Raw genomic sequence first — 25,764 nt, 5'->3', positions numbered from 1 at the left:
TAAACTGCCCAGTGCTTGCTTGGCCTTCCGTGTTATGACCCAACTGGCCCATTTCTCACCATTTTTTTCTTCTTTAAATCAGTGCTAAGTGTAGACCTTTAAAGTATTTTGAGTATAATTACTCTCACCAGGGAGATACATGTACCATAGAGTGGGGATTAAGATCACAAGCTTTCTCTCCCTCTCTCTCCCTCTCCCTCTCTCTCTCTCTCTCTCTCTCTCTCTCTCTCTCTCTCTCTCTCTCTCTCCCTCTCCCTCTCTCCCTCTCTCTCTCCCTCCCTTTCTCTCTCTCTCTCTCCCTCTCTCTCCCTCTCTCTCCCTCTCTTCAGTCCTGGGGATGGAACCCCGGGGCATTCTAATTTTGAGCTCACCCCCCCCCGCCTTGTTTTTATTTGTGCTTTATTTTGAAACAGGGTCTCACTGAATTGCAAAGGGCCTCACTAAGTAGCTGAGGCTGTCCGCAAACCATGATCCTCCTGTTTCAGCCTATGAATACTGGGATTACAAGTGTGCGCCACCACACCCAGATAAAAACTTCTTTTTAAATGACAACCACAATATCTTTGTTCAATCTCAGTTCTGTATCATTTTATTGTGTATTAAATAACATATTTGTCATTGAGAAATGACTCAAGAAAAACAGTGTCAAATATTAAATCATAATCTCCAAAATGAATATATAAAGCAGAATTGAATTTCAGTGTTTTTTTTTTTTATGTGTGGCACTGGGAATTGAACTCAGAGGCATTTTACCTCTGACTTAAGCCCCTAGCCCAATTTTATTTCTTATTTGGAAAAAGGGTCTCACTAAGTTGAGGAGGGCCTCACTAAGTTGTTGGGGATGGCTTTGAACCTGCGATAATTCTGTCTCAGCCTCCCAAGTACTAGGATTAACAATTTCAGTTCTTAACACATGGTGTCATCTTTTTGTGGGTGGGGGGGCTGGAGATTGAACCCAGGGGCATTCTACCTCCAGGCTACACCCCCCAACCCTATTTTTTATTCTTTATTTTGAAACAGGGTCTCACTGAGTTGCAAAGGTCTCACTAAGTATCTGAGGCTGTCTATGAACCACTATCCCCCTGTCTCAACCTCCTGAATGCTGGGATTACAAGCGTGCACCACCATGCCTGGCTTATTCTTTATATTTTTAAAATAAATTTTTATTGGTGTATTGTAGTCATACATCATATTGGGGTAAAAACTTGTGTAGACATATATGTACACATCACCCATTTAGCCCCTACCCAATTCCCACCCCATTCCCTCCCCATCCCTTCTTCCCTTGCTTGGTTTAGTGGTTGCCATCAATATGTTTAAGTACATTGTGTGTTTTAGAGATTTTCCTCTTCCCCCCTCCTTTCTCCTCCTTTAGGTTGTCTTGTTTGCTCCTCTATAGGATTTCCTTTTTCATCTAGGGTTCCTCCTATGACCCATTTCTCCTTAGCTTTCACATATTAGGGAAAGCATCCAAAAATCACTTTTCTTGTAGTGGCGGGCACCGCGCTGCTGTCTTGCCTCTAATTCCACCATTTTTCACTCTCTCTCCTATATTTCAGATAGGAAGTCATGACTGGGAATGTCTCCGTATGTTGTCCCAATCAGCTATTAAACCAAAATCTGTTGTCCAGGGTCTCTCCGAGGGATGCATGTCCTATTCGCCCACTGCCAACCATCACCTCTGTGGCCTATGATCACCCCTGTGGCCGCAGCCACTGCCATCTTCCTCCCTCTTTAATATTTTTTAATAAAAGAAAACAGTACGTGTCCCTTGCAGAAGTTGGCACCCGAGCACCTAGCAACAATGGGTATTATCTCCCCACCAAGAGCGGAGGCCCACAGCTTCACCACGGAGAGCAGGTTCTGCTGCTCCGAGAGCACCCCGGCCCCCAGCGGGGTACAGGAGCCAGGAGCGCCCTTGGCTCCCGGGACATGTGACGCGCCGGCTATGCAGGGCTCCCTCTGACACACCCCGAACCTTTTTCGTACATAGTATGTTGTCCAGAGTTCCTGAGCATGTGGGGCAGGTGTAGTCTACTTTTGGGGGAGATTTCTCCAACAGTTCAAGGCAGATTGGATTGGATCTGTCTGCCTCTCCCGAATACTGGCCTCTGCTGCCAACGCCATCTTGGTCCATCTTTTCTTATATTTTAGATAGGAAGTCATGGCTGGAAATGTCTCTGTATGTTGTTCCAATCAGATATTAAACCAAAATCTGTTGTCCGGGGTTTCTCAGAGGAATACATGTCCTGTTCAGCCGCTGCCAGCGTTCGCCGCTGTGGCCACGTCCACTGCCATCTTCCTATATTTTCCTATTCTTTATTTTGAAACAGGGTCTCACTAAGTTGCAGAGGGCCTCACTAAGTAGTTGAGGCTGGCCAAGAACCTGTGATCTTCTTGCCCCAATCTCCTAAGTACTAGGATTACTAGTGTGTACCATCATGCCCAGCTGTGTGTACATAGCTAAACATGGTGGGCACTATAAACAAAGCTAAACATGGTGGGCACTCCCATAATCCTAGTTTTTGGAAGCCAAGACAGAAGGATTGCAGATTTGAGACTGGCCTCAGCAATTTAGCAAGACCCTATTTCAAAATTTAAAAAAAACTAGTATTGCTCAGAGGTAGACTGCCTCTGAGTTCAATGCCCAGTACCAAACTAAACTAAATACTGTTGTCTGTGAGAGAAGTAAACCATGAAATCCTTGCAAGCCCCAATGCTCACTGCTGACCATGTCCCCCTTTCCTCTCCCAGAGAGCTGCCGTCCTGACCTGTGTCCCTTGCTCTTCCATGGAGGGGGCAGCTAATGTGGATACCTCGTAAAGATATTTGTTCTGATTGAATTTTTTTAAATATGCTGTATGTTTTGTGCAAGTTTGGGATAGTGGTTACTTCTGATTGATTTGGGGGATACTAGTTTGAAAAATATTTAGTAAGCCACACTTGAGAGAGAAAGAGTTTGGTATCATATTTAGCAATTCAGGGTTAAAAATATTCATGTCACTTGATCTTATGAACTCACTGCTAGAAAAGATTAGGGACAAAGGGACATGGCTCGATAGCGAGGAACAGGTTTTATTTGGAGCAAAAGCCTGGGAGGGAGCAACTGACTGGGGAGAGAACCCAGGAAAGTCAGAAGCTTGCTTTCTTACAGACTTGGGGCTTTTTATGGGGTTAGGGAGGGAGGGCTCAGGAGCAATCACGTGTTCTGCTGACGGGTGGAACGAAGGTCTAGGAGCAGCCTTTGTGTCCACAGCCTATTGGTGGACTTGACACCAGGCCAAATTTTGTAAACCTACAGGCTGGGCGTCAAGATAACGATTAGGAGCATGCCTTTCTTCTTTTGTGGTCTTTTCCTGTGGACTTTTCTTGCAGTCTTTTTCCTTTGTTCTGGGCTTTCACCAGCAAGATCTCAGTGTCCACACTCATTTCTGGGCTACTAGCCAAAAGAAATGACCAGAAGTAGGTAAAAAGTTTTATGTACCAAAATACATATTACCCATGGCAAAAATAAATAAAGCAAACATGGGTTCTATCAATACGAGATGGTTAAGTAACTATGATATATCTGTTCACATAATGATATATTATGAGACATTAAAATAATTGATAATGAATTTGTAAAACACGAGTTATTATGTCATAATAATATGTAAATAAAGGCTATACTCTATTTTAATTTCTTTAAAGACAACTATAGAAAAAGTCTTAAAAGGAAGTATCTGAAAATGGACACATTGGTTGGTACTCCATTCATATGTATAATTTTTATATTTTTATGTATCAGTCAAAAATAAGTTAAGGGAAATATATCATTGTTTGGTAAAACTTGGTTTTACTTTTTTCTTCTACTTTGTTTTTCAGATTATCTAAAAAATAAAAAATTACAATAAATAAGGAAAACAAACTTAAAAATAGATAAACAAATATATTTCTAAGTAATATTTGAGTATATATAACTAGTCTTTCATTGCTATATTTTTTGTGTGTGTGGTACTATGGATGGAACCCAGGCAATTCTACCTCTAAGCTACACCCCCAGCCGTAGTTTTGTATTCTTTATTTTGAAACGGGGTCTACTAAGTCGTGGAGGGTCTCACTAAATAGCTGAGGCTGGCCGCGAACCTGTGATCCTACTGTCTCAGCCTCCCAAGTACTGGGATTACAAGTGTGTGCCACCTCGCCCCGTTTGTTATGTTGTTATATGTATGTATTTGTATGTGTATGTGGAGGATACACTAGGGATTGAACTCAGGGGCATGCTACCTCTGAGCTCTACCCCTAGCCCTACTGTTTTATTTTTTATTTTGAAACAGGGTCTTGTTGATCCTCCTGTCTCAGCCTCCCAAGTACTGGGATTACAAGCGTGCACCACCAAGCCTGGCTTGGCTGATATTTTTTAAATGTCAAGACAGAAAGATCATTTAAATTGTGTGATATGGTGATATAAAAAGTACAAGTTGGTGGTGCAGGCCTGTAATCCCAGTACTTGTGAAGCTGAGACAGGAGGATCACGGGTTCACGTCCAGCCTCAGCTACCTAGTGAGATCCTATTTCAAAATAAAGAAATGGGGCTGGGTGTATAACTCAGAGGTAAAGTGCTTCTGAGTTCAATTTCCAGTACCACACACACATACAAAGTACAAGTTAATGTCTAAAATGCATGTTGCATTGTGCTTGTGTCTCAGGTGAAGTGTTGCTGGAGGAGAACCAGCATGGGACTCCTCCGATTTCCAGTCTCAGAATCCCAGGGACCAAACCAGCAGCTGTTGGGTCCTTCAGCTCTCGCGGGATGAAGTTTCCACGGAAACGCAAAGGAAGTGATTCAGACCCATCTCAGTAAGTGAATCATTGCTCTTAACCTCGTGAAATCTTTGACTGTAGGGGAAAAATAAGTCAAAGGATTAGTATTTCAATTATTATTCCTGAATACATGGAAACAAGGTAGCTATCCACCGAGCTGCATCCTGCCAGTGGCCAACCTGGCACTTTCCCATCCAACTCTGATGATTATTGGGTGTCTGGGTGGGTCGGCTGGAATCTCAGAGAGATGTAGGTACATGAGACTAACTTGCTTCGTGCTTATCATCATAGATACTTGCCTTTCTTATTGAAATAGTTACACATGAAGAGAACAGCTTGTATGTTTTGGCTTAAAATAATAACCAGCAAGCTGAGTGTGGTGGTGCACGCTTGTATTCTCAGTACTTGGGAGGCGGAGACAGGAGGATCGCAGGTGCACTGCCAGCCTCAGCTACTTACGCCCTCTGCAACTTAGTGAGACCCTGTTTGAAAAATACAGAATAAAAAAATAGGGCTGGCGGTGTAGCTTGGAGGTAGAATGCCAATGGGCCATTCCCAGTACCACGCTCACAAAATAATAATAATAACCACCACCTATCACCTTACTCGTTTATATAATAACCGACCCTTGGTTATCTAGTCAATTTAGTCATATAAAACTCTTGCTTCTATATTTGCTAAGCCAAGCAGATAATAAAGTCAGTGTGGAGAGTACTTACCATCTCCTTGTTTATTATTGTCTGCTGCAGCTTGAAATACTCATGTGTGTGTGTGTGTGTGTGTGTGTGTGTGTGTGTGTGTGTGTGTTATAAGACTGAAGTGGGGCCATGACAGGCTTCATCCATACAGCAAACACGCTAGGCCTAAGTCTCAGTTTCCCAGGAATACAACTAACAGTTAAGTGCCAGTTTTGGCACCTGGGTCAGGATGAAAAACTCCCAACCAACCCCAGGAGGCACGAACCACATGGGAGGCACCACGTATCCTGTCCGTTGCTTGTGATAACAGCAGTAAAAATTCCTTTTGGTCTAAAGATAACTCCTTTGTAAATCACAGCCCGGGTGACTGAAATGGATAAAACTGCCTTGGAACAAAGACTCGGGTCCTTGTCAAGACTCCACTGCGTTGGAGGACTTGGACCCTAGCTCGAGCTAGTTCCCCAATAAACCCCCCCCTTCCTGCCTTTGCATTATTGTGTGTGGTGGTGGTGTCTCTTCCCCAGGGGTCCCGGACTTTGAATATAACAGTGTGTGTGTGTTACAGAGGGTTGAACCCAGAGACATTCCGAAAACGTTTTCACCCTCTCTTAACAGAAATTCCATATTCCTTAAACAACGCTCCCATCCCCCTTCTCCCAGGCCCGGTAACCCATGTTCTGCTTCCTGGTTTCCGTATTGTGTACAGATGGAATCGAGTGGTATTTGTCCTTTGGCGTCTGGTTTCTTTCCCTTAGTGTCATATCTTCAGGGTTCGCCTGTGTTGTAACATGGATCAGAGTTTCACTTCATAGTTGTTGAATACACAGCTCTATCTGTGTGTGTATCCCTGCTACCACATTGTACCTGCTCTTCATCTGCTGATGGGCACGGGGACTATTTCTACTTCTTGGCTATTGTGAATAATGCTGTTATGAACATTAGTATAAATACCTGTTTGAGTCTCTGCTTTTAGTGTTTTGGGTATATACCTGGAAGTAGAATTTTTGGGTTCCATTTTTTTGTAATACTGGTGATTGAACCCAGAGGTATTTTACTTCTGACCTATACCCCAGCCCTATTTTTTTTTTTTTTTGTGATACTGGGGTTCCTGGAAGCCCTTCTATGTCTAGGCTACACTCCCAGACCTATTTTTATATTTTTATTTGGAAACAGGGTCTCTTAAACTAGCGAGGCTGTCTCCGAACCAGTGCGATCCTCCTGTCTCCACCTCCCAAGCGCGGGGAAGCGTGCGCCACCACGCCTGGCAGCCCTATTTATTTTGAAGCAGAGTCTCCCTGAATTACCACATGCTGGCCTTGAACCTACAGTCCTCCCGTCTCAGCCTCCCAAGTACGGGGATTACAGGCATGCGCTCTGCTTCTGTTTAGTGTTTAAGAAATGGTTACGTGGCTTTTCACAGTAGCTGTGTAATTTTACACTCCCACCAGCAGCGTACAAGGATCCCAGTTTCTTCACACCTTCTTTGATAGTTATTATATTCATTTAAAAAAGTTATAGTAGGTGTGAAATGTACAGATTTACATTCTCAAAGAGTCTGTATGAAAAAAGCGAGGTGGAAGGAGGGAAATCGGCCGGCGGAGAGGGCAGCTTTGGGGCCGCTGCAGGCGTGGTGTTCGAGCACTAGTCTAGGAGCCCTTCTGGGTAAGAAGGGCGTGGAAAGGAAGGGACCACGCAGGTCTCTGAGGCCTGCAGCTGTTGCTTGGGAAAAAAGGAATATGAAAGGTATCCACGTTTCCAGAGGAAGTTCTTCTTTTTTTTTTTTCCACTGAGATTGAGGGCAGAAGCGTTCAGTTTGGGACAGACTGTGAATGGGGTATTTATGGAGACTTCAGATCGGCAACCGGACATGGGGATCTAGAGATAGAGATTCAGATGTCCTTGCTGAACAGAAGTAATTGAAAGGACATCGTGGACGACAGTGCTGGGAGAAGGTGTGGAGCGGGAAGAGCAGGGCTGGAGGCTATGCTGAAGACCCCAGCTGGGAGAAGGTGTGCCTCCAAGTGCACGCGGGGTCTCCCAGCCAAGGGAAACAAGGTGTGTGTGTGTGTGTGTGTGTGTGTGTGTGTGTGTGTGTGTTACTGGGGATGGAACCCAGGGGTATTCTACCTCTGAGCTACACCTCCAGCCCTATATTCTATTCTTTATTTTGAAACAGGATCTCACTGAGTTGCAGAGGACCTCACTAAGTAGCTGAGGCTGGCCACAAACCACAGTCCTCCCGCCTCAGCCTCCTGAATGCTGGCGATACAAGCGTGCACCACCACGCCTGGCTGGGAAGCAAGGTTTAAGAAGAGGGAGACGTGAAGTCAGGCATGGTGGCACGTGCCTGTGACCTCAGGACTTGGGAAGCTGTGACAGGAGGGTCCTAGGCCAGCCTCGGCAGCTTAGCAAGGCCCTCGGCAACTCAGTGAGATTCTGTTTCAAAATAAAATAGTGCTTAAATGTAGAATCCCCCCCTCCCCCGGGTTCAGTCCTCAGTACCAAAAAGAAAGAGAGAAAGAAAGAAAGAAAGAAAGAAAGAAAGAAAGAAAGGAAGGAAGGAAGGAAGGAAGGAAGGAAGGAAGGAAGGAAAGAAGGAAGGAAGGAAGAAGACACATGAAAGGTGGCAAATCTGGAGCGTATTTTGAAAGAAATGATTGCAAGGTAACATTCTAAACCCATACCAATTTGTTCCTGAGTTATTGCCACTGTTGGAAGAGATGTGATCTTTTCTTTGTCAGCTGGGGGAGGCCCTGTATTTTCCAGTTGTCCTAAAAGCTGGGTCACAATGGCACCAAGCCCTGCCTGACCCCAGGCACAGTCCCCAGGGTGGAGTGCAGCATCCCGCTCCAAAACAAAGGGTGTGAGGATCCAGGAATCGCAGAATTTGCAAAAAAAAATCCTGCAAAGACCTGCTGCGTTATTCCTCAACCGCTGGCGACCTGTCGGGAGGAGTACTTCCTTGAGACCTGCAGCCTCGGAGGTCAACTTGATCCCCATGAGTCAGTGCGAGTCTGGTGACCCCTCTCATGAGATCTGTTATCTTGGTCCAGTGGATTGCTACTTAGAAATGGTCTAAGATCGTGGAAAACTGTCATGTGATCCAAATGGTCCCAAAGCTCTGCAGAACGTGTTGATGTGCTATTGTCTATCCAGCTTCCGCTGCCACTTAAAAAACAGGACTCATCTGTCGCTCTTGGGTTCCAGCCCCAGAACCACACACACACACACACACACACACACACACACACAAAATGTGGCTATAGACTAAATACTAGCATGAAAAAAATGTGTAAGTAATTTACTAATTTATCTAGGTTTGTGACACAAATAGATTGTTTAAGAAGAGCTTGGCTTCATTCTACTTCTACCAGAGACCATTAGATAGAAGCGTATTTAGATTTCATAACTATACCTTATTTGAATTTCTCTAAGAGGAGTTTTCTCAGTGAATTCATTTATTAAAATCCAAATAATCAAAGCAAAAGCATGATTTAATAAAGCTATACGCGCACAGCAGGCAGGCCTGCTTGGGGCTGCTGGCCCAGCATCATGACGGAGCAGAGGTTGCTCGCAGCCATAGCCTCCTCGGGCAGGAAGGGAAGGATCCAACCTGGATCCTCCTGTCTCCGCCTCCCAAGTACTGGGATTACAGCTGTGTGCCACCACGCCAGCTTTGGTTAGGTTTTTATCTTGTTCTTTTCTTTCTCTTTCTTTCTCTCTTTCTCTTTCTTTCTTTTTTTCATCTAAAAGTTGCTTATGAGGATACCAAAGGACGAGTAGGTAACTTAAGTTTTATGGAAACACACTGGAAGCTGAGTTTCATTCAGTTCACTCCAAAGCATGTATTTTGTTTCTATTTTGTTTCAGGCCTGGCACTACTGAGGGTAACTCTTGGGTGGCGGTGGGGAGCCTGAGCTCCGGCAGTCTGCGCCAGGGCTCCTCCCCTCATCGCCCCACCTCTTTTCCATTACATTTAAAGTCTTTGTTAAAACAGATGATAACAAGCCTCCTCCTTCTGGGGATGTGTGTGTGTGTGTGTGCAACTGGGGATTGAACCCAATGGCATCGTACTTCCAAGCTACACCCCAGCATTATCTTTTATTCTTTATTTTGAAACAGGGTCTCACTGAGTCGTGGAGGCCTCACTAAGTAGCTGAGGCTGACTGCAAACCCACCATTCTCCTTTCTCCGCCTCCCAAGTACTGGGATTACAGATATAGACCACTTCACCTCTTTCCCAAACAACAACTCCTCCTCCATCTTTTTCTTCTCCCTCTTCCTCTTTCATTTTGTGGTACTTGGGAACTGAACCCAGGGCATTCCACCTCTGAGCTATACCCCAACCTATTCATTTTATTTATTTAATCATTTATTGTGGTACTGGTGATTGAACCCGAGGGCACCCTGCCTCCAACATATAACCCCAGCCTTATTTTATTTTTATTTTGAAACAGTTCTCCCTAGGTTGATGAATCTCAGTACTTGCAGAGGCCAGCCTCCAAACTGATCCTCCTATTTCAGCCTCCCAAATACTGGGCTTGCAGATTTGAGTCATGACTCTGGCTATTTTCTTTTATTTTGAAACAGGGTCTTGTTAAGTTACTACACACTGTACCTGTGATTCTCCTGTCTCAGCTTCCCAAGTACCAGGATTACGCAGTAAACGGTGGTCACTACTGGGCCTAGTTCCTAAACCCCTCTATAGAAATTCTACAGTTACCGTGACTTGAGTACAGCAGGGGAAATAGACAAAATTTACGCCCAAATCTGAGAAGTAAAACACTTATCTTGAAGTCTAGGATCCACCTTTTTCTCTACACTTTAAAATCATCTGTGGACATGCCTTCTCATCTGTGGCATCTGTTGAGGGCATTCTTCTTTCCTTGGGAGTCGTCACATAGTGAATCTCGCAGTCGATGGTGTTGGATCTGATGGAACTTGGTAGCGGTATAAGAGGTACGAGGGCAGCTGAGAGGGGGAGCGCTCAATCACACAGCGGTCAGAGAAAGCTTCCCAGAAGAGTACCTGAGCTTGCTTTGAAGAAGGAATAGGACTTGAAGAAGAAATAGAACGCGGAAGGGCGAGACAGTCCAAGCCCAGGAAGGAGCGAGCCTGGGGGTTGAGGCTTCCCGCGCGTGTGAGAACTGCACGTCGCCTGGGCCATTGCTGCCGAGCGCTACCTGGCGCTGTCGGGAAGGTCGGGGAAGGTGAACCTGGAGATGAAGGGAGGGACTGGCCGTTCCCTGAGATGCGCTGAGCAGATGCACTGAGCAGTTTCACCCAGTAGACTCAGATGATCGTGGAAATCGTGTGTATAATAGACAGAGAAGAAAACATTAGCAAAAGGGACGTCGCTTGAACAGGCTTCTGAGGTAGTGCAAAGAATTAACGCAAGGAGGTGACAGATTGGACAGATGGAAGCCAGGGCCCCAGCACACTAGGAATGAGCCCTCCCTGCTGGATTTTTCTGGGTGCTTTTCCTGACCCGACAGCTCTTTCCTCTCCCCCCAGCGGCGCCTGCAGGACCAGATGGGAGGACGAGCACTGCCCGCAGGGCGCGCAGGCCTCAGGGGGCACACGGGGTGACTGCCGTGTGCAGACCATTAAATAAAAAGGAGCTTCTTTCTCCCTCTTAGAGAAGCTCATAGCCAGACGGAAAAGCGGAGGAGGGATAAGATGAACAACTTGATTGAGGAACTGTCCGCCATGATCCCACAGTGCAAACCCGTGGCCCGGAAACTGGACAAACTTACAGTTTTACGGATGGCCGTCCAGCACTTGAAATCTCTGAAAGGTGAGTCTGACCTGGGCCTCCCGCTTCAGCTCGCAGTGTCTCCTCTGCAATTGAGGTCTCTGGTTTGTTTCATTGTTGATGGCTGCCGAGATTCTATACAAGGTGTCTCTCCACTTTATAGGGATTGATTTTGAAGCCTTTCCTTTTTTTTTTTTTTTTTTTCGGGTCTGGGGACGGAACCCAGGGGCATTCGACCTCAGAGCTACACCCCCTGCCCTATTTTTCTTTATTTTGAAACCAGGTCTCGCTGAGTTGCAGAGGGCCTCACTAAGTAGCCGAGGCTGTCCGCGAACCGCGATCCTCCGGTCTCCGCCTCCCGAATGCTGGGATTACAAGCGTGCGCACCACGCCCAGCAGCCTTTCCATATTCTGTATGTGAAAAGATATGGAATTGTATGTTGGACAACATGACTTCATTTAAAGCTTTATCTCAGGCTTGCAACTTACACTTGAAACGTCTTTAATACTTGTTTTACTATTGCCTGTCCTATACACCTCTCGCTACTTTAAAGTTCTGGAGCATAGTGTTATTTTTAAAATTTAGCGGCATTTGGAAATTTCTGTTATTTGAAAAGAAAATCTTGCTGGGTGCCATGGCTCATATCTGTAATTCCAGTACTTGGGAGACTTCACAGGTTTGAGGCTGTCCTCAACAACTTAGCGAGACCCTGTTTCAAAATAAAAAATAAGCCAGGTGTGGTGGCACACACGCATAATCCCAGCATTTGAGAGGCTGAGACGGGAGGATCGCGGTTTGAGGTCGGGCTCAGCTACTACTTAGCGAGGCCTTTGGAACTCAGTGAGATCCTCTTTCAAAGTGAAGAATTTTTTTAAAAAAAAAGAGCTGGGGGTATAGCTCAGAGGTAGAATGTCCCTAGGTTTCATCCCCAGTATTGACAATAATAAATAAATAAATAAATAAATAAATAAATAAATAAATAAAGCTGGGCATGGTGCATACACTTGTAATCCTAGCATTTGGGAGGTTGAGACAGGAAGATCGTGATTTGAGGACAGCCTCAGCTACTACGTAGGCCCTTTGCAATTCAGTGAGACCCTGTTTCAAAGTGAAGAATAAAAAATAGGGCTGGGGTGTAGCTCGGAGGTAGAACGCTCCTGGGTTCCATCCCCAGTACTGCAAGAAAAAATAAAAATAAAAATAAAAATAAAAAATAAGCCAGGCATGGTGGCGCACACGTGTAATCCCAGCATTTGTGAGGTTGAGACAGGAGAATGGTAATTTGAGGCCAGCCTCAGCTACTACGTAGGCCTTTTGCAACTCAGTGAGACCCTGTTTCAAAATAAAGAATAAAAAATGGAGTTGGGGGTATAGTCTGAGGTAGGATGCCCCTGGTTCCATCCCCAATACTGCAAAAAATAAAAAATAAGTAGGGCTGGGAGTATAGTGCAGAGATAGAATGCCCCTGAGTTTAATCTCCCTACCACACACACAAGAAAGGAAAGAAAAGGAAAAAGATCCCTTAAATGTAGCGTTTTGCCTAGGACTTCAATCAGATTTGTCAGAGTACCCTAAGTGCACCCCACCTTACTATTCTTGGATATTCTCCCATTTATGGGGTGTGGGCATCCTTGTCTCTTGGTGTACGTCTATGTTTCTAACCTTAGCAGCTCCCCAAGTTGAACTCAACTCCTAAACCAAAGCATATAAATGCATGTATGTAAAAAAAAAAAAAAAAAAAAACATGCAGCTGGCCACACTGGCACACGCCTGTAATCTCAGTGCTCGAGAGGCTGAGACAGGAGGATTGCAGGTTCGAGGCCAGCCTCGGCGACTTAGTGAAACCCCGTTTCGGAATAAAAAGGGTGGGGGCTGTAGCTCAAAGGTGGAATGGCCCTGGCTTCGATCACCAGTATGAAGGAGGGGGGGAAACCACATTTGCTTTGGGAATAGCCCAGTCTAACTTGAGGAGCAGGTAATGGATATAGAATTGAGTTTCAGATATTTTAATGTTTATGACATAAACTTGGGGTCAGAAGAAAAGACCTGACCAAGTAACAAGCTGAAGCCCGCAGAGAAGATGCTGAAAGTTCGGATCTTTGAAGATCTGAAAGATTATGGCAAAATTTGGCTCAAGGAATATCAAAAAGGAGTGAGAAAAGGTTGACCAAGGTTTTTAAACTGTCCTACACTGCAAGCAACACTGATTCCAGGGACAGGAAATCACACACACACACACACACACACACACACACACACACACACACACACCAGTGTAAATCACAGTGAGGTGTCCTGCATGCGCACAGCACTTGGCAGGCTCCCCCCGGCTCCCTCCCCGCTCCCCACCCAGGGCTCTGAGGTTGGCATGCTCACAGAGGTGCATGACACCAGTGGGATGCTTCCCTCACTGGCCCTCTCCCCTCCCCCTTCCCTAGCCCACCTCCCGGGCTCCATAGGAGTTTCTTCTCCAGTATCTGAAATCCCTCTGGCTTCCCAGTTGCCCCTTCGCTGCCATATATTATAGAAACATGTGGCCCTTCACTTTCTGTAACCGGCTGATCTCACTTAACAGAACGTTCTCCACGTCCTCCCATTTTCCTGAAAATGCCATCAGTCTTCTTGATTGCTGCGTAGAATTCCATCGCATATATATCCCATAATTTTGTAATCTATTCATCTGTTGATGGACATTTAGGTTGGTTCTATAATTTGGCGGTTGTGAATTATGCCACTATAAGCATGGATATGCATATATTACTATAATGTTCTGATTTTTTTTGCAGGGCATTCAGTCCTCCTGTCTCAACTTCCCAAGTACTGGGATTACAGGCATGCACCACCACGCCCAGCTGATTTTCTGATTTTAGTCCCTTTGGAAAGATACCCAGCAATGGGATAGTTGGATTGTAGGGTAGATCTATTCAGAGACGGGAATTCTGTGGCCTCACCCCAGCGTCTCCGCCAGGTCCAGTTGAAATGACCTAGTGGGTGCAGAATCACTCCGGGGCTTCCTGTTGGGAGCCCAGCTAGAGGTCTTATTTTCACAACAGTCTACTGGGAAATAAGACTCTCTTTTACCTACAACTGGGGCTTGCATAAAGCATGTGCCTTGTTTCCCTTGAATCTTTTAGCAGTTAAAATCTGCAGGCTCAGTGAGGTCCTTTGATTGCAGCCCCGAAATTACACAAGGATTTTCACATTAGCAGTGTCCCAAGGGGAGGGACCTGAGCCAGGGTCAGTCAACTCATCCAGCTACTTGCCCGTGCTCTGCTGGCACTTAACAATGAGCGCAGGTCCCTGCCCTTCCGGGGGCTCATGGTCTGAACCGGGAGCCGACCCATGGGAGATCATTAAAACCTAGTGTGGTAAATACTGCAGCAGGCTTTGAGGGGAATGCGGGCCCCTGGTGCTAAATCCACAGGGATTCCTTGGAGCAGATTTACCATGAGCCCTTCAGCGCGGCCTAGCGTGCTCAGATACCCATGTACACCTGACCAGGTCCTCGGTCAGTGCTGCTCACAGGTAAACGAGCGGATCTGTATTCAGTGCGCCTGTTCCTGTGTGCCCAGGCTGGCTTGGCCAGCGCTTAGGAGCCGGATCACCAGAGGGCCGTGTGTGGAGTTTGTTCATTTGGTCCGTAGCATAATAGTTTTCAAGGCAGAAAGATGGCAAAGCAGTTTTGTCTTTACACGCTCGGCAGCTTTTCGAGGTAATGGGGGATGGATGCAGGTACCCTGCTCCACCCTACCCACCGTAGAGTACAGTTACTGGGAGAAGGATCCAGGGCTCGATGGCAGGGAGAGGTTAAGACTTCTGCCCGTGTCTCAGCGCTTATCCTTAAGCCCCTGGTCTCTCCTGTGGTTTTCTGATGACCCGGGTCACAGACGGCGTTGGAACATCAGGTGCTGTTAGAGAGCGCCCGGTGTCTGCAGTCTGCCTGCCAGGGTGGTAGAGGGCAGAGTTGCATGCTGGTAGGGCCTGGTGGCAACCCTGCTTCAGATCCCCGCTCCCTGACTTACTCGCTGGTTGGTTTACTCAAGTTATTTGACATTCGAATCCTCGACTTCCCTAGCTCTAGAATAGGGATTATACATTTGTTTTATGGGTGGTTTTTTTTTTTTTTTTCATACCTGGAGCTGAACCCAGGGGCATTCTACTTCCAAACTAAACCTCCAGTCCTTTTTAGTTTTTGTTTTGAAACAGGGTCTTTCTAGGTTGCTGAGTCCCAGAACGTTGCTGAGATTGGCCTCGAACTTATAATCCTCCGGACTTAACCTCTCAAGTACTAGGATTACAGGCATGCCCCACCATGCCCAGCTCCTTGGGCTGTTCTTAAGAGCATAACAAGGCATCTAGTATAAAGAGAGTGTCCACTAATGGGAGAAGTGGTAGTGAGAGTATTATTAGTTATTACTGTCACTTTCAATATCTCCTCATACCATAACCAACTTTCTGGAAAAAGAAACAATCATGTTACCTATTTTTTCTTTTTTCTTTCTTCCCATTTTTTTTTTTTTTTGTACTGGGGCTTGAACCCAAGGGCATTCTACCTCAGAGCTACACCCCCAGCCCTTTTTTATATTGACTGAATGATTGATTTGGGGGACTGAACCCAGGGCATTCTGCCTCTGAGCTATACCAAGCCCAGCCCTTTTTTTAAATTTTGAAACAGGGTCTCACATAGTTACTGAGGGTCTTGCTAAGTTACTGAGACTGACTTCCATCCTATGATCCTCCTGTCTCAGCCTCCCAGATACTGGGATTGCAGGGATGTGCCGCCATGCCTGGCCTGGGATCCAGAGAGCACAGGTGTAGTGCTCATGGGCAGGTGCTATCAGTCAGCCTTCCCAAGGCTCCAGTCCTACTGTATTGCCCGCGTTCTCTCTTCAGCACCCGCTCCCGTGGTCAGGGCACCCATTCTGGTGCATTTTACACCAACAGGGTTTCCTTAACTCACTTCAGACAGGGCCTGGAGTGTCCTCGCCTTGCTTCCGGTGCCGCAGTACACCAGGCTGCCTTGCTGTAATAATGAGGAGACGTCCGGGGCGATTCTCAAGGCCTAGGATGCAGTAGATTACATCAGAGAAGAGTTCTTTTGCTTATCCCGGTCTCTTGGGATAAGCAAGCGAACTGAGAAAACTTGACCCAGTCACAGCGTGAATTGCTTTGGGTTTTCCTGGTCTCCCTCCCCCCACCACCCAGGTGACAAATATCTCAGGGCTAGTTTGTGGTGCACATGTCTGGGTGTTACCCCACCTATCTCTTGTGAGCACCTTTGCGGCGGCCCCCCCAGGAGAAGGGCATGGGAGTTGGGGCGTGTAAAGGAGGAAAAATGCTTCTGAATTTCAAAAGTCAAGGTGCTGCACCCCGACTTTGTGATTTGGCCCCTGCACCCCTCATGGCCACGGAGGGTGCCCCGCCAGGGTCGGTGGGTCCCCAAGGACAGGCGCTCCGGGTCCTGCCCTTGCTGGTCTCCGGTCACACTTTTACCTAAGTTTTGGCCTCATGAATTCCTTATCTTATTGCTAACTCTGCAGCTACTTTAGAGACTTTTATTTCAATATTAGAATCTTTGTGTAAAGGGCTAAAATGAGTTATTGCACATATATGTGTATTATTCGAAGTCTCCATGTCTTTAAAGGGATTTTATTAGTTGAAAAGAATATAAGTCCATGAAATTTGTGTATAATTACAGAATTTCTCAGCTTCTAGGAATTCATGCGACGAGTTTTATTAAGCTTAAGAATTATCAAAATAACTCTATTAAGTTCTGGAACATGAGCGCACCAGCTTATTATGATGTTTTCTTTTAAAGCTTTTGCTTTCTGCACATTTGAGTATGAAGGAATAAGTAGTTCCAAGGATTTATAGCCTAAAAGCCAGATATTCTAACCTAGTAATAATAAAGAGGACATTTAATGTCTACAGAAGACATCATTTTTCTTTTTATTGGCGCACTATAGTCTCACATCAACGTGGACCGCGTTGACAGTGGCAGATATTCACACAGTACTTGGTGCCCCCCCCCGCTTCCCTTTTCCCTCCCTCCCAATACTGAGTGTCCAGTTTAACGACGTATATTCACATGTATACACATATCCAAATGTAGCTTTTCCATGAATTAATCTTAATATGTGCCAGAAGACAAGACGCCACCGCCACCATCATCCTCAATGTTGTTAACAGTGGTCGTAGTGACATCACTAGTGTTCTTTGAGCGCTTACTACTTACTACATTGCCCTTTCATACACATATATATTATTTATGTTATATATATATGTACTAATATATATATTTCAAATGGTCTAAGTCGCTGAGGCTAGCTTCAAATCTGCAGTAGTGTGTGTGTGTGTGTGTGTGTGTGTGTGTGTGTGTGTTTGTACTTTTTTTTGGTATTAGGATTTGAACCCTAGTATGTTCTATCTCTGAGCTACATCCCCAACCCTATTCTATTTTTTGTTTTGTTATATATATATATATGTGCATTGTAGTCATACATCACAATGGAATACAAGACTTGTGAGGATATACAAGCACACATCATTCAATTAGCTTTTATCCAATCCCCATCCCATTCCCTCCCCTCCCTCTCTATTTCTTGTTTTGAAACAGGGTCTTGCTAAGTTGCAGAGGCCCTCACTAAGTTGCTGAGACTGGCCTTGAGCTTGCAGTCCTCCTGTCTCGGTCTCCCAAGTGATGGGATTACAGGCGTGTGCTACCGTGCCCGGCTCAACTGTATTTGTAATGGCTTTTTGGTCTGTTTATTTTTAGGCATGACAAATTCTTATTTAGGAGATAATTATAGACCTTCATTTATCGAGGACAATGAGCTCAGACACTTAATTCTTAAGGTAAGTAAGGAGATATATTTATCTAGGTTGTATTTGTCCTTTCATTTTTATTTGAATGGGAGGAATATTTTGATTTGCTTCTGTTGTAAACACACTGGACTCTATTATACCACATTTTCTTAAATATAGAAATGTAAGCCAGGTGTGGTGGCACATGCCTACAATCCCAATACTTGAGAGGCCAAAAGAGGAGGCACGCGGGTTTATGGCCAGCCTTAGAAATTTAGTGAAATGATGTTTCAAAATTCAAAAAATAGGACTTGGTGGGTGTGAGGGTGTAGAACGCCCGAGTTCAGTCCTGAGAACCTAGAACCGTTAGGAAAAAAAATTATTTATATAGAGCTAGGCGTGGTGGCACACTTGTAATCCCAGTACTCAGGAGGCTGAGTCAGGAGGATCGCAGGTTCGCAGCCAGCTTCGGTTACTCAGTGAGGCCCTCTGCAACTTAGTGTGAGACCCTATTGCAAAATAAAGAATAAAAAATAGGGCTGGAGGTATAGTTCAGAGGTAGAATGCCCCTAGGTTTTTAGTACTGCAAAAATTAAAAGAAATATGTATGTATGTATGTACGTATGTATGTATGTAGAAACTTAAGATATAAAAGTATCTATGCCATACTAGTTTGGCTAACGAAGGCAGAGGTGAAGGGGCATTCGCGTCTACTGTGATCCCTAAGCTGTCTAACGCACTCCTGTCCCTGCCTTAGATCTATTCCCCACTATTGTCACTCTCAGAGCCACATAACCAGTTCCGGCTCCTTGGGGTCCCTTCTCTGAAGCTTCCAGCCCTGCTCCCTAAGCGGGCTGTTGGCCAACGCGCTGACATTTCTGTTCTTACCCCTCCTGTGCAGGGTGTTCAGAGCTGCTGGTCTGGTGGGGTTGGTGGTGTGCGTGGTACTGGGGACTGAGCCCAGGGGCATTCTACCACTATGCTATACTCCTAGCCACCCCCCCTTTTTTTGGTGGTACTGGGGTTCCTGGAAACCCTTCTACCTCCGGGCTACACTCCCAGACCTATTTTATATTTTATTTGGAAACAGGGTCTCTTAAGCCAGCTAAGGCTGGCTTCGAACCTGCGCGATCCTCCTGTCTCCGCCTCTCAAGCGCGGGGATTACAAACGTGCGCCACCACGCCTGGCATCTCCTAGCCCTTTTTAAATTTGTTATTTCACAGCAGTCTTATCAAGTACTGAGGCCTACCTCAAACTTGCAATCCTCCTGTCTTAGTCTCCTAAGTACTGGGATTACAAGCATGTTTAACAAAACAGTTTTTTTTTTTTTTTTTTGGTGGTACTGGGGATGGAACCCAGGGGCCTTCTACCTTCGGGCTACTCTCAGACCTATTTTATATTTTATTTGGAAACAGGGTCTCCTAAACCAGGCGAGGCTGGCTTCAAACCTACACGATCCTCCTGTCTCAGCCTCCCAAGCACTGGGATAACAAGCGTGCGCCACCACGCCCGGCTTAACAAAACAATTTTTAAGGAGAGGGAAATGTATAGTATTCTTTGGAAGCTTTCTTACTGATATTTAAGTGTTTTTTTCTTTTCTGTCATAACTTCATTTAAACCCAGTTCTTCCCTCCTAGAATGTGCCTGCCTGGTTCACCTTTTGTTTCCAGTTGGTAAAAATAAGTACAAAGAATGCCAAGTGGGAATAGGCATGGCGTCGCACGCCTGTAGTCCCAGTACTCGGGAGGCTGAGACAGGAGGGTCACGGGTTCAAGACCAGCCTCAGCAACTTAGCAAGATTCTCAGCAACCTTGAAGGACCTTGTTTTATAACAAAAAGTAAAAAGGGGCTGAGGTATAGCTCAGAGGCAGAATACCCCTGGTTTCAGTCCCCAAGTCCCCAGCACCATAAAAGAATATTGAATGAGAATGTCAGGCTTGGTGCTGAGTTGAGCAGCGATGCCCAGCCGCTGGGCTGTGCCTGTCCTGTCCTGTCAGCTATATCATGGAATTCACTGGGTAGATCTTAATAGGAGTAGAGGCACCATTAAAAAATTCTAGGCTTTAGCCGGGCATGGTGGCACACGCTTGTAATCCCAGCACTGGGGAGGCTGAGATGGGAGGATCGCAGTTCACAGACAGCCTCAGCTACTTAGTGAGGCCCTCCACAGCTTAGTGTGACCCTGTTTCAAAAAATAAAGAATAAAGCCGGGCGTGGTGGCGCACACTTGTCATCCCAGCATTCAGGAGGCTGAGACCTGGAGGATCGCGGTTCGTAGACAGCCTTAGCTACTTAATGAGGTCCTCTGCAAATCGGTGAGATCCAGTTTCAAAATAAAGAATTAAAAATAGGGCAGGGGGTGTAGCTTGGAGGTAGAATGCCCCTGGGTTCCATCCCCAGACCCTCAAAATAATAATAATAATAATAATAATAATAATAATAATAATAAAGAATAGCCAGGTGTGGTGGCACACGCTTGTAATCCCTGCACTTGGGAGGTGGAGACAGGAGGATCGAGCAGGTTCAAAGCCAGTCTCACTGCCTTAAAAACCCTGTTTCCAAATAAAAAGAAATATAAAAATAGGTCTGGGACTATAGCCCAGAGGTAGAAGAGCTTCCAGGAACCCCAGTACCACCAAAATAATTAATAATAGTAATAGTAATAATAATAATAATAATAATAATAATAATAAGAAGAAGAAGAAGAAGAAGAAGAAGAAGAAGAAGAAGAATTAAAAATAGGGCGGGGGGTGTAATTCGGAGGTCAAATGCCTCTGGGTTCCATCCCCAAACCCGCAAAAAAAAAAATTCTATATTTCTTTTTGAACAAGTGACATCAAAAAGCATGAAAAGGCCAGATGCAATGGCACACACCTGAAATCCTGGCTACTTGGGAAGCCAAGGCAGGAAGGAGGATCAGAGGTTCAAGGCCAGCCTCGTCCACTTAGTGAGACACTGTCTCAACATTCAATATAAAGGGCTGGGGACGTCGCTCCGTGGTAGGATGCCCTGGTTCCATCCGTCCCGAGTCTACACAGAGTGAAGTGTGCCCGGCCTTCCTGGCCCTGTCTGCGCAGCCGCTCAGCCTCAGCACAGCGCGACACGGCGGTCATCCCTGTCCCCGTCTTTACAGAGTCCCCTGGGTAGGAATGCGGTAACAGTAACTTTTATATTAGGAAATGTCTCAGCTAAATATTCCATCGCTGCCGGGCGTGGTGGGCACGCTTGTAATCCCCGAGCTTGGGAGGCGGAGACAGGAGGATCGCGCAGGTTTGGAGCCAGCCACGCTGGCTTAAGAGACCCTGTTTCCAAATTTAAAAAAATATAAAATAGGTCTGGGAGTGTAGCCTGGAGGTAGAAGGGCTTCCAGGAACCCCAGTACCACCAATAAATAAATAAATAAATAAATAAATAAATAAATAAATAAATAAATATTCCATGGCTGAACTTGCCCTGTCAAAAACATTACACTGGGATACAAGTTGATACTCCTCCCAATTCTTTATATCTCAAAGAAAATTTCTTAATTTTACTAGCTCTGTGACCATTCAGTTAGTTTTAATGTCACAATGATTTCCTCAAACTCTGAATTAGTGTGTGTAAGAGAGTCAGGGCTCTTCTGAACTTTTCACTTTTCTTTTTTATCCTAGATGGCAGAAGGCTTCCTGTTTGTGGTTGGATGTGAAAGAGGAAAAATTCTCTTCGTTTCTAAGTCAGTCTCCAAAATACTTAATTGTGATCAGGTATCCAAAACAGTGTATGTCGTCCACACATTGTAATTTTTTTTAAAAAGAACAAGCTCATATTTTGAAGCTGTTTCTGAAGCTTTCTTCCCATTGGGATGTAGGAGTGGTTTCCGCTAAGTTAGAATTCCAAGACAGATGAGAAGTTGTATGGGGAAGGGCGGCACGAGTTCCTTTCCTAACCTTTAGCAGGTTCATTTTCCTGAGCCCCCAGCTTCCTACTGTGTAAAAAGTGTCTGAGTACTGAGGAGGCTGAAACAGGAAGATCACTGGTTCGAGACCAGCCTCAGCAACTTACCAAAACCCTCAGCAACTTCGGGAGACTCTGTTTTAAAGATAAAATAGGGCTGGGATGTGGCTCAGAAATAGAATGAGCTGGGTACTTTCAGTACAAAAAAAAAAAAAAAGAGTGGAAAGATTATACCTGTCTCTTCGGATGTGATGACTAAGTAAGGTATCATATTTAAGAATATCTGAAAAGTATAAATCACCCTTCTGCACCTCTTTCAACTGCTGGCAATATTGCTTATTAAGTAATATGCAAGGTAACTTTTGAGCTAATCTCTGGCAACAGTGTTTGGCAGATTGTATCTTTTCTCTAAGCAGCTTGGTGAGGACCTTTTCATTACTGAATATCCTTTCAACTAGCTGCTCAAAAGCTCTAGTCCGGAACCTAGTCCAACAACTAGTGATAGAAATCAGGTAAAGCCCGGCTTTGGCCTTGAGTAACTCTCCTTAGCGCCCTCTGTTTTCAGGTTTAGGGGGATATAAGGCATTCAGAGGTAGTGAGTTAAATAACAGAAAAGACGGAGCGCCAGTGAGTCAAGCAGCTGGATACAGCTGGGGACACGAGAGAGGGCCAGGGCTGCTGCTCCTGGCTGGAGACGGAGCCCGGCGTGTGCACAGGCACGCACACACATGGCGATTCTCCCTTCTCTCTCCTCCCTCTCACCAAAGCGACACCTTAATTCAGGGTAGCATTGAAGTTCCAATTAATGACATACTTGGAGTTCAGTTCCTCTAGACTCTAACTTTGCACGTCAAAGGCCGCTCGAGAGTCTCCCTGGCTAGCCGGGCACAGTGGCGCAGGCCTGTCATCGCATTACAGGTTCCAGGCCTTGTGGCAGTTTTTTTTTTTTTTTTTTTTTAAAGGGCTGGGGCATAATTCGGAGGTAGAATGCCCCTGGGATAAATCCCCAGTACCACAAAAATAAATAAATAACATGAATTGGGGAGTATTAAGAATAGTAAACAAGATGTATCAAGGCATCAGCCGTTAGACATTTGTATGTGGTTTGTGTACGTCCAGGTGTGATTCTGAATGCATGTGTCTTTTTCTGAGTATTACCCTCTCCCGACCACCAAGTTAATGTACTACCGTACGCTGGATGTATCTTTGAGATTAAGAAAACACAACCTTTAACAAAGAAAGGATATTTATCATATGTCTGTGTGAGGAATTGTTTAAAATTTTATGGTGCCGATTTTGAATGAATATCTGCCTTATGAATAGGCTAGTTTGACTGGACAAAGCTTATTCGACTTCTTACATCCGAAAGATGTCGCCAAAGTAAAGGAACAACTTTCTTCTTCTGATATTTCACCAAGAGAGAAGTTAATAGATGCCAGAAGTAAGTGCTCGCTTCAGCATCCTTGCCATTTTCTAATTATTACTTAAAAATACAGTGACATAAGCTGGGTGCAGTGGCTCGTGTCTGTAATCCCGGTACATGCTAGGCTGAGACAGGAGGATCACAGGTTCCAGGCCGGTCTCGACAATTTAGTGACACCCTCAGCAACTTAATGAGACCCTGTTTCAAAATAAAAGACAAAAAAAAAAAAAAAAAGGGGGAGGAGTAGACAAAAAGTAGTTCAGAGATAGAGCAACCCTGACTTCAATCCCCAGGAAGAGAAGGAAGAGAGGGAGGGAGGGAGGGAGGACAGATAGACTGGGGGTATGGTTTGGAGGTAGCATACTCCTGGGTTCAATCTCCAGTACCAAAAATATATATACTAGCCAGCGTGGTGGCGGATCATGCAGGTTCGAAGCCAGCCGCGCTGGCTTAAGAGACCCTGTTTCCCAATAAAAATATAAAAATAGGTCTGGGAGTGTAGCCCAGAGGTAGAAGGGTTTCCAGGAGCCCCAGTACCACACACACACACACACACACACACACACACACACACACACACATATATTTAATATATATATATATATATATATAAACTATATAAAGTTTTAAAATCAGCTAAGGATTTTATGAAGAGGATAATATTTGTTTGTTTGTTTGTTTGTTTGTTTGTTTGTTTATGAGGTCCTGGGGATTGAGCCCAGGGACATTCTACCTCTAGCTACACCCCCAGCCCTATTCTATTTTCTGTTTTGAAACAGGATCTCACTAAGTTGCTGAAGTTGGCCATGAACCTGTGATCCTCCTGTCTCAGCCTCCCAAATACTGGGATTAGAGGCCTGCTCCATGAAGATGAGAATTCTTTAGTAAACTTTACATTTATCAATTTCAGAGATTAAAAATATGAAGTATCATTTTGAGTAAAATATTGCTGGAGTTTTCATTATATGCTGAGAGACAGTTCTCTTTCTTTTACAGGTTCGGTCTTTTTATAGGAAAGACCTGTATAAGTTGCTCATATTTCATGTCTGAAAATACTTAGTGCCAAATAATTACTTATGATACAACAATAATGATGTTCTATGCCATTAATAGCTGTTATCGTTGAGTTTTTCTTCATTTTTTAATTCAATTTTTATTTTATTTCACTTAAGTGTATTGTCTACCCCTGAGTGGGGGATAAATTCCAAGTGTTTTAAATTGTCAGAATGCATTACTTGACCAGTAGATTTTTTTAAAATGTGTTTCAATTTGAGCTAACTATTTCTTTTTTCAATTTCTTAAAAAACTGTATTTAGCCAGGTGTGGTGGCACATGCTCGTAATCCAGTACTTGGGAGTCTGAGAAAGTAGAATCGCAGGCTCATGACCAGGCTCAGCTACTTAGTGAAGCCATCCATAACTTAGTGATACCCTGTCTCAAAATAAAAAATAAAACAGGACTGGGTGTAGCTTAGAGGTAGAATGTACCTGGGTTCAATCTCAGTCACATGCACACGCATGCACACACACACATAATAAAAATAATGAAAACATTTGAAATATTCTTTGCATGTATTCTCTTGCCCCTTCTGCTGTGAAGCTGGTTTGCCAGCTCACAGTAATTGCCACCCTGGAAGAACACGTGTATACTCTGGCTCCAGACGATCCTTTTTCTGTCGAATAAAGAGCTGTAAAATCTCTGTCAAAGAAGAACATGGATGCTTACCCAACTTAAAGAAGAAAGGTATGGTCATTTTGCAAAGTCAAATGATGTAAAGCATGAATATAAAATGTATTGTCTTTCTTTCTTTCTTTCTTTCTTTCTTTCTTTCTTTCTTTCTTTCTTTCTTTCTTTCTTTCTGGTGTTGTTGGAAATGTAGTTGAGGTCTGAGCATGGTGGTGTATGCCTGTAATCACAGTACTTGGGAGGCTGAGACAAGAGAGAGGGTCACAGGTTTGAGGCCAGTCTCAGCTACTTAAAAAGACCCTCAACAACTTAGGAAGATCCTGTTTCAAAATAAAAAGTAATAAGTAAAAAGGGCTGGGGGTGTAGCTTGGATATGCCTCTGGGTTCATTCCCTAGTGCCAAATAAGTAAGTAATAAAATAAAGAAAGTAGATCTTATTTTTAAAATTTAAGTAGTTCAAGAGCCTGATTTAGTTAATTTTGATGAAAGTTTCTTAGACTGTTCTAGATGTGGTTTTAATTTTTATGACATTGTGATTCTTTGATAAATATATTTTTACTAATAACATATTAAACTATATAGGATTCCTTATGTGACTTCAACTTGAGATTTACTTTCTCATCCTTTAAAAAAGATATTTTAACCGGGCGTGGTGGCACA

General features: G+C 44.6%; 1 protein-coding gene across 1 annotated transcript in view; it reads left to right on the top strand.

The window, feature by feature from the left end:
- Positions 1-25,764, top strand: part of BMAL2 (basic helix-loop-helix ARNT like 2) — a gene marked incomplete at both ends in the record, with an annotated part of 51,696 nt that overhangs the window by 8,179 nt on the left and 17,753 nt on the right. The window contains 6 exons of the mRNA XM_080704943.1: positions 4,689-4,839; positions 11,141-11,298; positions 18,033-18,112; positions 21,713-21,805; positions 23,319-23,436; positions 25,018-25,161. Coding sequence (XP_080561069.1) covers positions 4,689-4,839; positions 11,141-11,298; positions 18,033-18,112; positions 21,713-21,805; positions 23,319-23,436; positions 25,018-25,161 — 744 coding nt within the window. The remainder of the gene's footprint in view (positions 1-4,688; positions 4,840-11,140; positions 11,299-18,032; positions 18,113-21,712; positions 21,806-23,318; positions 23,437-25,017; positions 25,162-25,764) is intronic.

This window comes from Muscardinus avellanarius (genome assembly GCF_963383645.1).
Source record: "Muscardinus avellanarius genome assembly, chromosome: 11".
In the NCBI taxonomy this organism is placed as follows: domain Eukaryota; kingdom Metazoa; phylum Chordata; class Mammalia; order Rodentia; family Gliridae; genus Muscardinus; species Muscardinus avellanarius.
The sequence above is the reverse complement of the archived record's forward strand: the minus strand, read 5'-3'. Positions and strand labels throughout refer to the sequence as shown.